Source organism: Mobula hypostoma, chromosome X1 (assembly GCF_963921235.1).
Source record: "Mobula hypostoma chromosome X1, sMobHyp1.1, whole genome shotgun sequence".
Taxonomy (NCBI): domain Eukaryota; kingdom Metazoa; phylum Chordata; class Chondrichthyes; order Myliobatiformes; family Myliobatidae; genus Mobula; species Mobula hypostoma.
In genome coordinates, this window is record NC_086128.1 from 67,436,291 (window position 1) to 67,450,546 (window position 14,256).

At 52.8% G+C, this 14,256-nt stretch overlaps 1 protein-coding gene across 1 annotated transcript in view; it reads left to right on the plus strand.

Annotated features, from left to right (window-relative positions):
- The first annotated feature begins 1,645 nt into the window (after positions 1 to 1,645).
- Positions 1,646 to 14,256, plus strand: part of LOC134340212 (uncharacterized) — a 150,068-nt gene continuing 137,457 nt past the window's right edge. The window contains exons 1-8 of the mRNA XM_063037187.1: positions 1,646 to 2,604; positions 3,688 to 3,770; positions 5,072 to 5,228; positions 5,332 to 5,493; positions 8,165 to 8,290; positions 9,594 to 9,808; positions 10,898 to 10,965; positions 13,125 to 13,199. Of these exons, the coding sequence (XP_062893257.1) occupies positions 2,125 to 2,604; positions 3,688 to 3,770; positions 5,072 to 5,228; positions 5,332 to 5,493; positions 8,165 to 8,290; positions 9,594 to 9,808; positions 10,898 to 10,965; positions 13,125 to 13,199 (1,366 nt within the window). The 5' untranslated portion in view covers positions 1,646 to 2,124. The remainder of the gene's footprint in view (positions 2,605 to 3,687; positions 3,771 to 5,071; positions 5,229 to 5,331; positions 5,494 to 8,164; positions 8,291 to 9,593; positions 9,809 to 10,897; positions 10,966 to 13,124; positions 13,200 to 14,256) is intronic.

Here is a 14,256-nt window from a genome sequence, read left to right on the forward strand (position 1 = left end):
TATCCGTCCCCATCATTGGGTATAGCCGCAAGACAGCGGGAGGTTTGAGATCAGAGTTTTCCTTCTCCTAGATGATCTGCCAATCGCGGCTGACGAGCCCCGTCTGCCGGAGCGACTTGTTTTAACGCGCCAGTAACCCATCTTTGCCCCTTTTCCTGTCGGTGGACACGGTTCCGCCGGGCTTAGTAGCTAAACCACACGTGAAGGCCGGGAGATGACTTGGTTGTCAGAGGCTGTTTGAGACGCACGCCATTGGGAGCATTTAATCGATAAAGCGGGCTTGTCACCACTCCCACCCCCGGCTCTGACAACCTGAAGGAACCGAACTGGCCGAGAGATCTCCTCCCGCCTCCTCTCAACAAAATGTGCCGGTGACCCGTTTTAAAATTAACAACTGACCGTACATCCACTATCAACGGGAGGGGAGCTGCGTCGCCCCACACCCTCTCCATCCCCCACATCCACACTGGGTCTCTGCCGGGAAAAGTCTTTCGCCCTTTAAACGCTGGTTCCTTGTCCGTTCCTCTCTCTGACCTCCCGTCGTTTTTACATCCTCAAACTATTTTTACTTAAAGTACACTTCATACATCATTTGAAACTTTACAAGAATAACACACAAAATGCTGGAGGAACTCAGCAGGTCGGGCAGAATCTATGGAGAGGAATACACAGTCGACGTTTCGGGCCGAGACCCCTCACCAGGACAAGAATAGACCCTGAAAAGCCTTCTCCGTCTCGCATTCATACTGAACGCGTTAAGTTGTGTTCTGTTGGCTTTCTGAAGAATCCAATGACAGTGAGAAACCTGTGCGGGGAAGTTTTTACAAGTTGGGAGGGGGTAGCCGTTGCACCGGGGCAATTCCCCACTCCCGACCTCGGCAGTCCGGGTCCAGCGTCCCGAGTCGCCGTCACCAACTGGGCTCTGCGGTGCGTGACCGCGACACTTTCAGTGTCTCGCCTTGCGCTTCTCCCTTCGTTCCCCCACCCCAACCCCCTCTCCAAAGCACGCTGCAGAACCTGCACCCTCACCGCTGGGAGCTCACTGTTGAAAGTGGTGTTGAATGACCTGGATTATTTAAAGCCAAGAGCCCCTTTGCCATTCAGAATCAGGTTTATTATCGCCGGCATGTGTCGTGAAACTTGTTAACTTAGCAGCAATGTAATGCATAATATAGAAGAATAAAATAATAATAATGAATAAATAAGTAAACGTATATTGAATAAATGAAAATCAGAAATAGCATATATTTAAAAAGTGAGGTTGTGTCCGAAGTTCAAAGTCCATTTAGGAAACGGACGGCAGAGGGGAAGAGACTGTTTCTGAATCGCTGAGTGTGTGTCTTCTGGCTCCTGTACCTCCTCCCTGACGGTAACCGTGAGAAAAGGGCTACGGCAATACTTGGGAGGGGGTCTTCCTCACTCAACTTGGCCTCTCCCACTACAGAAGCGGAAGACATCAACACAGTGGTCTCCCTCCCTCCCCCGACACTCCGACCATTGTAATCCCGCTGACCCTCAGCTCGCTGTCTGAAATCTCTCTTTGAAATCCAACACACCCGACTGACTCGCAGGGACTGAGAACGAGGGCGGGTTTCCCCGCTGTTACTGGCACCTTCACCGGGATTGCTACAGGGGTCGATTAATGTTGAACCAAACCCCACACCAGTCATTATTTTTAAATATATCATTGTATGTTATAACCGTGTGCTTTCCCGCCGTCGTTAACTTTATGCTGTGTACGGGTCGGTAACGTGTTTTGCTCCCCGGGTCCTGGAGGAACGCTGCGGGCTTGGCTGATTTCGGGAGTGTGGTTGAACGACAATTAAACTCTTGCACTTGAACAAGTAAACTTGGTGAAACTTTTTCTCTCTCTTCTCCAGAATGGATCAGATCTGCTCCGCGGCCGTGGGAGGCGGCGGGATCGTGGGATCCGGACTCTGGGTGTGTCCCCCGTAACTCGAGACCCTCCAAGGAGCCCCAGGCGGCGGTCCCGCTCCACGCCCAGCGCTTTTTTCCAACTCCCTCTCTCTCTCTGGGCGGTGGCCCGGCTCGGGATGAGGATATAAAGAGGCGAGAAGGAGGTGGCCGCACACCACTGGCTCGGTGTAAGGCTTGAGGAACAAGATGCAGACCAGCGTCAGAAGCAGCAGCGGCGGTCAGAGCTGGGGCTCCCGCAGCGTGTCCGGGGTCTCCTCAAGCATGCGGGGAGGCAGTGCGTACGGCTTCGGCCAGAGCCGAGTGTCCAGCAGTCGAGCCTCCAGCTACGGCCTGGGCTCAGCCCTGGGCGCCGGCATGGGACTGAGCGCCAGCATGGCGTACGGATCCGGCGGCGGGTTCGGCGGCGGGTTCGGCGGCGGGTTCGGCGGCGGGATCGGCGGCGGGTTTAGCGGCGGGTACAGCATCTCCTCCTCCGCCTTGGTGAACGAGAAGCAGACCATGCAGGGCCTGAACGACCGGCTGGCGGCGTATCTGGAGAAGGTGCGCTTCCTGGAGAAGTCCAACGCCGAACTGGAGCTTCAGATCCGGGAGTACTACCAACAGGCGGGTCCCACCACCCGCGACTACAGCGAGTACTGGGCCACCATCAAGGGTCTCCGCGACCAGGTAATAGCCCGGAAAAAGCTCCCCCTCCCCGCAGTGGGTGTGTGTGTGTGCGTGTCTGTGTGTGCGGCGGGAGTGGGAGAGATGTCAGGTTGCGAGGAGGTTGGCCATTAGACACCCGACCAGAACGAGGCCATTCAGCCCATCGACTGTGGGCCGCCATTCCAGTCTGGCTAATCTACTGTCCCTCTCAAATGCATCTTGGCGAAGTTATAGAGTAATTGACCATTGCCTTTGCGAGATTGGCGCCCCTAACCCCACCCTCGGCCATTATCAATACTCTTCAGAGATTGTCTGCCTGGCGTCAGTGGTCACATCACCAGGACTTGTGACTGGCACCGGCTGCTCGTACGACCGTCCACCACCTGATCCCACGGTTTCATGTGGACACGGTGGATGTGGGGAGGGGGCAGGGTGGGCTAACCACCTTGCCCAAGGGTGAGCCCGCGGGCTGGCGGAGGGAAAGGGGCGCCTCGCCGCGCCTGAGGACCTCCCGCTTGAAGACTACCCAACCTGTCTGCGGCCGCCCGTAGTAAACGAGTTCTACACATTCGCCACCAACTCCGGCCAAAGAAATTCCTCCTCGCCTCTGTCCTCTGGTCTGAGGCCGTGCCCTCCGCAGAGAGGAGAACGTTAGGTGCGAGGGAAGGAATGGGGAAGGGCCGGGGCAGTGGGGTGAAGGATTGACTTTACTTCACGCACGGCCATCGAAACGGGTCAACGTAGCGGGCCCTCGATTCACGTCTGTGCGATGCGGGAAGAAACCGGGAGAAAATCCACGTGGAAAAGGGGATCGAAGGCTAAAGGGGGACGGGCGGGGTGGAGGAGACAGAGACAGAGTGGGGGGGGGGCTGGTGGAGAAGGAGGGGCTTGGTGGAGAGGGCGGAGGGGAGAGCAGGGTGGAGGAGGGAGGGGCTGGTGGAGGAAGAGGTAGCTCTGAGATAGGCGGGGGCTGGGAGGAGAGAGGTAGGGGTTGAGGGGTTTAAGTTTAACCTTGCAAACCAGAAGCGGGCGGGACAATGTGCCTGTGTTTCCCCACGTCCCCCTTGCTCCACCCGGTACATTTCCACCTCCTGTCTCCCACAGATCAACGACTTGATCCTCGCCAACTCCGGAATCATGCTCCAAGTGGACAACTCCAAACTGGCGGCGGAAGACTTCAAGGCCAAGTTAGTACCGAGCCGGCAGATGCGAGTATAGGTGTCCAATTGACCGCGTCTGCCTCCTCCGGCCCCTCTCCCTTCCGCTGAAGGGCGGACAATGGACCAAATGAGTCCTCCAGGTCGTCGTCTTCTTCTCGGGAAGTTTAATGGCGACTGGCGGACCAGAATAAGGTCCATTACCGCCACCTACTGGGCTGGAGTATGAGGCAAAGAAACAGGAAGTAGACCCACTGTATTCTCCCCCTCCTCCCCCGCGCAAAAAAAAACTGGAATAATATTATAAAAAGTCTCATGCTTTCCAGAAAGTCAAATACAATACAGTGACACTGGTATCCGAACAAACTTGGCATGTGAAACACTGACAGAGATCTCAATCTAGCAATTAGAAGTTCCCTTTTCCCCACCTTGGGAACAGAGAAAAGCAGACACGGACAGACACAGGCGCTCAGACATGCATAGGCTCACAGACAGACAGACACATACTGCACTGTCTCTCCTGGAGGAACTCAGCAAGTCAGTCAGCATCTATGCAGAGAAATCAAAACTCTTTTTGGCAAATGTTTTTAGTCTTTGTCAAAGCACAGGGGTGGAAAACCAGATAGTAATGGGGGGCTCATCTCCCATCCAAAAGGATGCTGCTCTATTCTGAGCCCATGCCCTCTGCTCCTATACTCCCCACCTATAGGAAACATCCTCTCCACATCCACTCTATCTGTGTCTTCTAGTCCTAGAATCCCCCACTATAGGAAACATCTTCTCCACATCCTCTCTATCTGTGTCTTCTAGTCCTAGAATCCTCCACTATAGGAAACATCTTCTCCACATCCACTCTGTCTGTGTCCTCTGGTCCTAGACTCCCCGACTATAGGAAACATCCTCTCCACATCCACTCTATCTGTGTCTTCTAGTCCTAGACACCCACTCTGTAGGAAACATCCTCTCCACGTCCACTCTATCTGTGTCTTCTAGTCCTAGACACCCACTCTGTAGGATACATCCTCTCCACGTCCACTCTATCTGTGTCCTCTGGTCCGAGACTCCCCCAAGATAGGATACATCCTCTCCACATCCAGTCTATCTGTGTCCTCTGATCCTAGACTCCTCCCCTATAAGAAACATCCTCTCCACATCCACTCTATCTCAGCCTTTCACCATTCGATGCGTTTAAATGAAGTCACCCCTCATTCATCTGAATTCCTGTGAGTACAGGCCCAGATATCTTGTATAGTTTGGTGCAGGAAAAGCTTAACGACTTCAGCCCTGGCCACCGATGACCAGAATCTCCTGCTCTTTTCCCATCTCGATAGGTTTGAAACTGAGTTGTCCATCAGGATGTCCGTTGAGAACGATATCAATGGTCTGCGCATGATGTTGGATAACCTCACCCTCGAGAAGAGCCAGCTGGAGACCGAGATTGAGAACCTGAAAGAGGAGCTCATTTACATCAGGAAAAACCATGAAGATGTAAGCAATGGGCGTAACTGCCCAAACATTGTGAGTCGTTTCTGTTCCGTGTCACTGCCGAGAATCAGAGGGTGAAATCGCTGCGTATTCTTCCTTCCTGCAGGAGCTCAGGAGCCTGAAGTCCCAGATGACTGGCAACGTTTCTGTCGATGTCACAGCTGAAGACTCCGTGGACTTGCTCAAGGTTCTGGCGGAAATTCGGACAAAGTATGAAGCCATGGCCACCCAGAACAAGGCAGACGCCGACGATTGGTACAAGCAGCAGGTAACAGGGACTTATTCCCAGATTCCGCGCCGAACAGGCCTTCCCTGTCCCTTCGTGCCCCGCGGCCCATCCACTCACCTGTTCACACGTCCAGGTGACCGCAGGGTATAGGGGCATATTCAGGCCATTCGGCCCGTGGCATCTTCTCTCCCAATTCATAATGGCCCATCCAATTTTCCTCTCAACCCGAATCTAGTCAGAGGACAATTTACCCTGAGCCCTTGCATACCGCCCTGTCTTTGGAATACCGGAGGAAACTGGAGAAGTCAGAGATCTTGGGCAGAATGAGCAGCTGCCTCAAAGACGCCGCTGGAATTCAACTCCCCGGTCTGAAGCTCCCCCCACCCCACCCCACATGATATATTAGCACCTTGTCAGCCGTTACGGTGTCATCCCACCCCAATCTCTGCACCATCACACGATGACTCAACACCTAGCCCTCGCACCTGTCACCCTCAGAATTCCAGGTTTAAGCCCCACACGGAAAGGAGGAGGACATTCAGACCATCATGCTGGTTCTATCCCTTCACAGCCGATCCTCACTCAATCCCTCAGTGCCATCTTCTGTAGATTTAAAGTTAACATTTGACACACGATCAGTTGTCAAGGCAGAAAAGAAATCAGATCCTGCACATCCATGTGCTTCCTGTTTAACTTTGCCCCTCTGGAGCCACTGGGCTGAACAGCTTCTTTCTGTGCTGTTTGAAAGGAAGACTCGGTGACGATTCTCTGGAACGTCCTGTCTCCAAACTTTAGACTCTGTCCCACCACCCCAATTCAAGAAACATTTCCTCCCTCACCATCCCACTGGTTCCCAAATGATCAAATTATCCATTACCTTCCCCACCAGCGAGCAGGCAACTATAGCTTTTCCTACAGAACATCGAACATTACAGCAGAATACAGGGCACTCAGCCCATGAAGTTGTGCCAACCTTTTTACCAACACCAATATCAATCTAACCCATCCCTCCTCCATTCTTTCTTCCATCCATGTATCAATCTATAAGTTTCCTCCATGTCCCTACTAAATCTGCCTCTACCACCACCTTTGGTAACACATTCCTTGCACCCACCAATCCCGGTGGATAGAACTTGCCTCTGACATCCAGTCCTACTCTCTCCGCCAGTCACCTTAAAATTTACCCCCTTGCATTAGCCGTTTCCACCCGGGCGGAAAAAATCTCTGGCTGTCCACTGGATCTGTGCCATTTACCATTGTGCACAATTCTATCAAGCCTACTCTCATCCTCCTTCACTCCAAAGAGAAACATCCCAGCTCACTATCATCATAAGACATGCTCTCTAATCCAGGAAGCATCCTGGTGAATCTCCTCTGCACCCTCTCTAATCCAGGCAGCATCCTCGCAAATCTCCTCTGCACCCTCTCTAATCCAGGCAACATCCTGGTGAATCTCCTCTACACCCTCTCTAATCCAGGCAGCATACTGGTGAATCTCCTCTGCACCCTCTCTAGTCCAGGGAGCAACCTGGCGAATCTCCTCTAAACCCTCTGTAATCCAGGCAGCATCCTGGTAAATCGCCTCTGCACCCTCCCTAATACAGGCTGTGTCCTGGTGAATCTCCTCTGCACCCTGTCTAATCCAGGAAGCTTCCTGATAAATCTCCTCTATTCCCTCTCTAATCCAAACAGCATCTTGGTGAATCTCGTCTACACCTTCTCTAATCTGGGCAGCATTCTGATGAATCTCCTCTGCACCCTCTCTAAAACAGGCAGCATCCTGGTGGATCTCCCTCTGCACCCTCTCTAATCCAGGCAGCATCCTGGTGAATCTCCTCTGCATCCTTCCCGCAATGAGGTGACCAGAAAGAAACACAATTCTCCAAGAGTGGTCTAACCAGGGATTTACGCTGTTGCAAGTCTATCCACTCTGCCAGGTTTCACTGAGGGTCCCCATACCTCAACCTCCCCCTCCCCCATTCTCCCCAATTTCCTTCCTTGGGAAGCTTTATCACTATTCTTCATAACAAGATCGTGCTCTCGTCTCACTGCTCCCATCAGGGGAAAGGTACGGGAGACCCAGGACCCACACCACCAGTTTCAGGAACAGTTTTTACCCCTCAACCATCAGGAAGAATGTACAGGAGCCCCAGGACCCACACCACCAGTTTCAGGAACAGTTTTTACCCTTCAGCCATCAGGAAGGCAGTACAGGAGCTCCAGGACCCACATCACCAGGTTCAGGAACTGTTATTGCCCCTCAGCCATCAGGAAGCAGTTACAGGAGTCTCAGGACCCTCACCACCAGCTTCAGGAACAGTTATCACCCCTCAACCATCAACCATGAATCAGAGGGGCTGACTTCACTTACCCCATCATTCAAATGCACTCACAACCTCTGGGCTCGCAGAGGGCCCATCACCCCTACTGCAGAATCGGCAGCTGGCAGCCGCTCACCAGAGTCCGATGTTGTGGCCCAGTCTTTCAAGTTGACCCCAGATGTATATCCCATATTTTCCTTCCTCTCCCCAGCGTGAGGTCTTTGGAGCAACTGTAGGACCCGGGATGGGGGAGTGTGGGGGTTTTAGACACGTGCCCGACGACACCCACCCCCCACAACACACCTTTCGCAGACGAGTTTTGGACATCAACAGTGTAGTTGTGTGGTACGTGTGGTTTGACAATAAAAATTTACTTTCAACTGTTTCAGTTTGCAGCTGTGCAACAGGAGATCAGCGTCAACACGAGTGCCCTCGATGGGGAGAAATCCAGACTGACTGAACTGAGGCACAGCTGTCAGGGGCTGGAGACCGAGCTGAGCACGATGCAAAGCATTGTGAGTAACCCACCAGGCTGGGCTGGCGCTGGGGGAGGCCAGGCAGCCACCCAGCTATTGATTGATTGATTGAATATTCGCAAAGGTTGTATGTCCGCAAAGTGACGCAGGGTACAGGAGTGTCTGTACATGAGGTGACTCTAACAGCAATTAATAAAGTAGTGGTGGCTGGGGGTGTGGAGGGGTTCGTCAGTGGGTGATGAGGGGTGGGTCAGTGGGTGATTGGGGGTGTGGATGGGTGTGTCAGTGGGTGATTGGGGGTGAGGATGGGTGGGTTGGTGGGTGATTGGGGGTGTGGAGGGGTGGGACACTGGGTGATTGGGGGTGTGTAAGGGTTGGTCAGTGGGTGATTGGGGGTGTGGAGGGGTGGGTCATTGGGTGTTTGGGGGTGTGGAGGGATGGGTCAGTGGGTGAATGGGGTGTGGAGGGATGGGTCAGTGGGTGATTGGGGGTGTGGAGGGGTGGGTCAGTGGGTGATTGGGGGTGTGGAGGGGTGGGTCAGTGGGTGATTTGGGGTGTGGAGGGGTGGGTCGGTGGGTGATTGCGGGTGTGGAGGGATTGGTCAGTGGGTGATTGCTGGTGTGGAGGGGTGGGTCAGTGGGTGATTGGGGGTGTGGAGGGATGGGTCAGTGGGTGAATGGGGTGTGGGGGGATGGGTCAGTGGGTGATTGGGGGTGTGGAGGGGTGGGTCAGTGGGTGATTGGGGGTGTGGAAGGGTTGGACAGTGGGTGATTGGGGGTGTGGAGGGGTGTGTCAGTGGGTGATTGGGGGTGTGGAGGGATGGGTCAGTGGGTGATTGGGGGTGTGGAGGGATGGGTCAGTGGGTGATTGAGGGTGTGGAGGGGTGGGACAGTGAGTGATTGGGGGTGTGGAAGGGTTGGTCAGTGGGTGATTGGGGTGTGTGAAGGGGTGGGTTAGGGGTGGAGTTGTTGATCAGCCTCACTGCTTGGAGTAAAGTCACTGTTTTTTGTGTCTGGAGGTCCTAGCATGGATGCTACACAGCTTCCACCCTGACAGGAGTGGGAGGGTGCAGGGTGGGTGTCATCCTTCATGATGTTCCCGGCCCGGTTTCCAGAACCTTTCTCTATACGGATGGTCGGTAGGCTGGGGCCGGTGTAGAGTTGGGCAATTTTGAATACCCATTGTCGAGTCTTCCTGTGTGCTGCCGGGCAGTTCCCGTACCCAGCGGTGATGCAGCATGTTCGGATGCTCTCTACCGCGCGTCTGTAGAAGGACGGGAGTTGGGGTGGGCGCAGCCCGGTCACTGGAAATCCCCCTCTCACCGCCCACCTCTTGCCCTCAGATCGCCTCGCTGGAGGGTAACCTGAACGAGGTTGACATGCGCTTCTCCGGTGAGAGGGCCAATCTGCAGATGACCATCAACGGTCTGGAAGGAGCATTGGGCGATCTCCGCGCCAAGATCCTGTCCATGAGCCAGGAGTACCAGCAGCTTCTGAACATAAAGAGCAGACTGGAGGTGGAAATTGAGACCTATCGCAGGCTGCTGGGCGGCTCCGGGTAAGCAACTCGCCAGGCCAGACTCGAACCTGAATACAATCCAGTCCTAGAACATAGAACAGGACAGACCCTTCGGCCCACAATGTTGTGCCAAGCTTCTAACCTTCTGTAAGTTCAATCCAACCCTTCTTTCCTACATTTTCCCTTTATCCCTGTCCCTATCTTACAGATTCCTTAGTTCCCTAAATGCTTATGCCTCTCCTATCGCCCCTGTAGGGCATTCCAAATGCCTACCACTCTCTGTCAAAAAGAAACGCTACCTCTGACAACCCTCCCATACTTTCCTCCCCTAAAAGGTGTGGCCCCTCATGTTACCATTTCTGCCCTGGGAAGAGACTCAGCTGTTGACAGGGAAGTAAAATAATACAATCGAATGGATGGAAAACTCTACATAACAAAGACTGATTAAAAAATGTACAATATACAAAAGAGGGCAAGTCGTGCAAATGTTGAGTAAAAGTAAATTAATACCGAGAACATGAGTTGTTGAGACCTTGAAAGTGAGTCCTGTAGGTTGTGGAAGAGTTGTAGTACAGAGTTGGGCTGAGTGAAGTTCTTCAACCTGCTTCAGTAGCCTGTTAGTTGAGAGGGTAATAGCTGTTCCTGAACCTGGTGGTGTGGGTCCTGAGGCTCCTGTACTTCCTTCCTGAGGGTTGAGGGTAAATAACTGTTCCTGAACCTGGTGGTGTTGGTCCTGTGGCTCCTGTACCTCTTTCCTGATGGTTGAGGGGTAATAACTGTTCCTGAACCTGGTGGTGTGGGTCCTGAGGCTCCTGTACCTCCTGCCTGATGGTTGAGGGGGTAATAACTGTTCCTGAACCTGGTGGTGTGGGTCTTGGGTCTCCTGTACCTCCTGCCTGATGGTAACAATGGCAAGAGAGCCTTGTCTGGATGGTGGGGTCACTGATGACAGATGCTATTTTCTTCCTTGTAGATCTGCTCGATGGTGGGGTGGGCTTTGCCTGTGATGTGATGTGAGATGTGTGCTAAGGTTCTGTGGCAGGCAATATTTAATTGGAAGTCTTGACCTCCTCCCACTCCCAGCCCTTCCCGTAGTGCAAGGTCACACTCTGCCCCTTTGTTTTTCAGGGGTCAGTCTTCTGGCCAAGTGTCAAGCAGGTCAACTATACAGAAGACGGTGGTCAAGCAGGAAAGAAGTGAGTAGGCCATCTTACCGTCTCCGCACGGCGCAGTCGGGCTGAGAAAGTTTGGTCATGCGCTCAAAATCCTGGAGGAACTCAGCAGTTTGGGCGGCGACCAAAGGATGTTTCCTATAGTGGGGGAGAGTCTGGGACCAGAGGACACAGATAGAGTGGATGTGGAGAGGATGTTTCCTATAGTTGGGGAGTCTAGGACCAGAGGGCACAGATAGAGTGGATGTGGAGAGGATGTTTCCTATAGTGGGGGAGTCTAGGACCAGAGGACACAGATAGAGTGGATGTGGAGAGGATGTTTCCTATAGTGGGGGAGTCTCGGACCAGAGGACACAGATAGAGTGGATGTGGAGAGGATGTTTCCTATAGTTGGGGAGTCTAGGACCAGAGGGCACAGATAGAGTGGATGTGGAGAGGATGTTTCCTATAGTGGGGGAGTCCAGGACCAGAGGACACAGATAGAGTGGATGTGGAGAGGATGTTTCCTCTAGTGGGGGAGTCTAGGACCAGAGGACACAGATAGAGTGGATGTGGAGAGGATGTTTCCTATAGTGGGGGAGTCTAGGACCAGAGGGCACAGATAGAGTGGATGTGGAGAGGATGTTTCCTCCAGTGGGGGAGTCTAGGACCAGAGGACACAGATAGAGTGGATGTGGAGAGGATGATTCCTATAGTTGGGGAGTCCAGGACCAGAGGACACAGATAGAGTGGATGTGGAGAAGATGTTTCCTACAGTGGGGGAGTCTAGGACCAGAGGACACAGATAGAGTGGATGTGGAGAGGATGTTTCCTATAGTGGGGGAGTCTAGGACCAGAGGACACAGATAGAGTGGATGTGGAGAGGATGTTTCCTATAGTTGGGGAGTCCAGGACCAGAGGACACAGATAGACTGGATGTGGAGAAGATGTTTCCTATAGTGGGGGAGTCTAGGACCAGAGGGCACAGATAGAGTGGATGTGGAGAGGATGTTTCCTGTAGTGGGGAGTCTAAGACCAGAGGACACAGACAGAGTGGATGTGGAGAGGATTTTTCCTATATTGGGGGAGTCTAAGACCAGAGGACACAGAGTGGATGTGGAGAGGATGTTTCCTCTAGTGGGGGAGTCTAGGACCAGAGGACACAGATAGAGTGGATGTGGAGAGGATGTTTCCTATAGTGGGGGAGTCTAGGACCAGAGAACACAGATAGAGTGGATGTGGAGAGCATGTTTCCTATACTGTGGGAGTTTAGGACCAGAGGACACAGATAGAGTGGATGTGGAGTGGATTTTTCCCATGGTCGGGGAGTCTAGAACTAGAGGGCCTAGATAGAGTGGATGTGGAGAGGATGTTTCCTATACTGGGAGAGTCTCGGACCAGAGGACACAGATAGAGTGGATGTGGAGAGGATGTTTCCTATAGTGGGGGAGTCTAGGACCAGAGGACACAGATAGAGTGGATGTGGAGAGCATGTTTCCTATAGTGTGGGAGTTTAGGACCAGAGGACACAGATAGAGTGGATGTGCAGAGGATGTTTCCTATAGTGGGGGAGTTTAGGACCAGAGGACACAGATAGATTGGATGTGGAGAGGATGTTTCCTATAGTGCGGGAGTCTAGGACCGGAGGACACACACAGAGTGGATGTGGAGAGGGTGTTTCCTGCAGTGGAGGAATCTAGGACCAGAGGGCACAGCCTCAGAATACAAGTATGTCTCTTCAGAACAGGGAAGAGGAGGAATTTATTCAGCCAGGGGGCAGTGAGTCTGTGAAATTCATTCCCACAGACAACTACAGAGGCTAAGTCATTTGGTACATTTAAGATCATTTGGTACATCAAGCCGAATTAGGCGCATTATTTCTGCTTTAAGTCTACCCCAATAACTTGACGTCCACAGCCGTCAGTGGCAACGAATCACACAGATTCACCGTGCAGTGTTTCGGGAAACTGGAGGCTGATAGATCCTTCATTAGTCGGGGCGTCCAAGGTTACGGGGAGAAGGCAGAAGGCAGGAGAACAGTGTTGAGAGGGATAGTAAATCAGCCATGATGGGATGGCATAGCACACTCGATGGGCCAAATGGCCCAAATCTGCTCCTATCTCTGATAGTCTTGAGAAGGCTGGTTGGTGACTGTATCAGGCGACCGTCCCGTGAGATCTCTGACTGACTGGTTTTCATTTCAGAGCCCGTTGTTTCAAGTCAGACCAAGACGTTCACCGTGGTGGAGGAGGTTGTGGACGGCAAAGTGGTTTCTTCTCGTATGGAGGCGATAAATTAATCAAGATGGCGTGGGGGCCTTGTAAAACAGCAAGGGGGAGACTTCCGTGCATGGCTTAACACAGATATCAAGTGATTTTTCTGCTTTCTGTATCTCTGAGACGTGAATAAAGGCTTTGACAACCAGCCATATTGAGGAATCTGTTCTGTGCTCCAAAACTTTCCAAACGGCCACTGACCCCGTCTCTCGGCTGAGACCTTGTGAGGTTACAGAGTGATAGTGCACAAAAACAGGCCCTTCAGCCCATCTAGTCCCTGCTGGACTATTAATCACATCGAACTGCTCCGGGACCACAACCCTCCATACGCCTCCCATCCACGTACCCATCCAAACTTCTCTTAGCCGTCACAATCGAAACTGCATCCAGCACTTGCGCTGGGCAGCACCTTCCACACTCTCACCACACACTGGAGTGAAGAAGATCTTCCCACCCCACCCCGTGTTCCCCTTAGAAAACCACCTTTCATCCCGCACACAAAACACTGGAGCAAATCGTCAGGGCCGGGCAGCTTTTAGGCCAATGAACAAGCAGCTGACGCGTCGGGATGGGATCCTTCTTCGGGACTGGAAGTGAAGTGGGAAGGAGGACAGCTGGAAGGTGATAGGCTGGTCAGGTGGGAAAGGTGAAGGGCTGGAGAGGAAGTGATCCGATAGGTGTAACCCTCGGGCTCGGGCAGCAAGTGTTCGTCTGGGGGAAAACAACTCCTGGTTCCGCGAAAACTGAGAAATCTCGTTTGTGTGGATGCTGCGTGATGTGTTGCCTGGTTACAAATCCGCACCGCAAAGTATCTGACAGTACACCGTATGCAATTAAATGGCTGAAGTTTATAAATCTTAATCTGGATCGTCATCATCATCAGGTGCCGTGCCCAGTTTGAGCTCTGACTGCCATGGCCCACACACTCCTGTTTCGGGTCAAGTGGATCAATTCATTGGTATTCATTTCCAGTTCTCTGGCTGCTGTCTCCATCATCATTTGTCCTTGTCTTCCTCTTGCCTTCTTCCCTTCAATCTTTCCCATAATTACCGTGCATTCT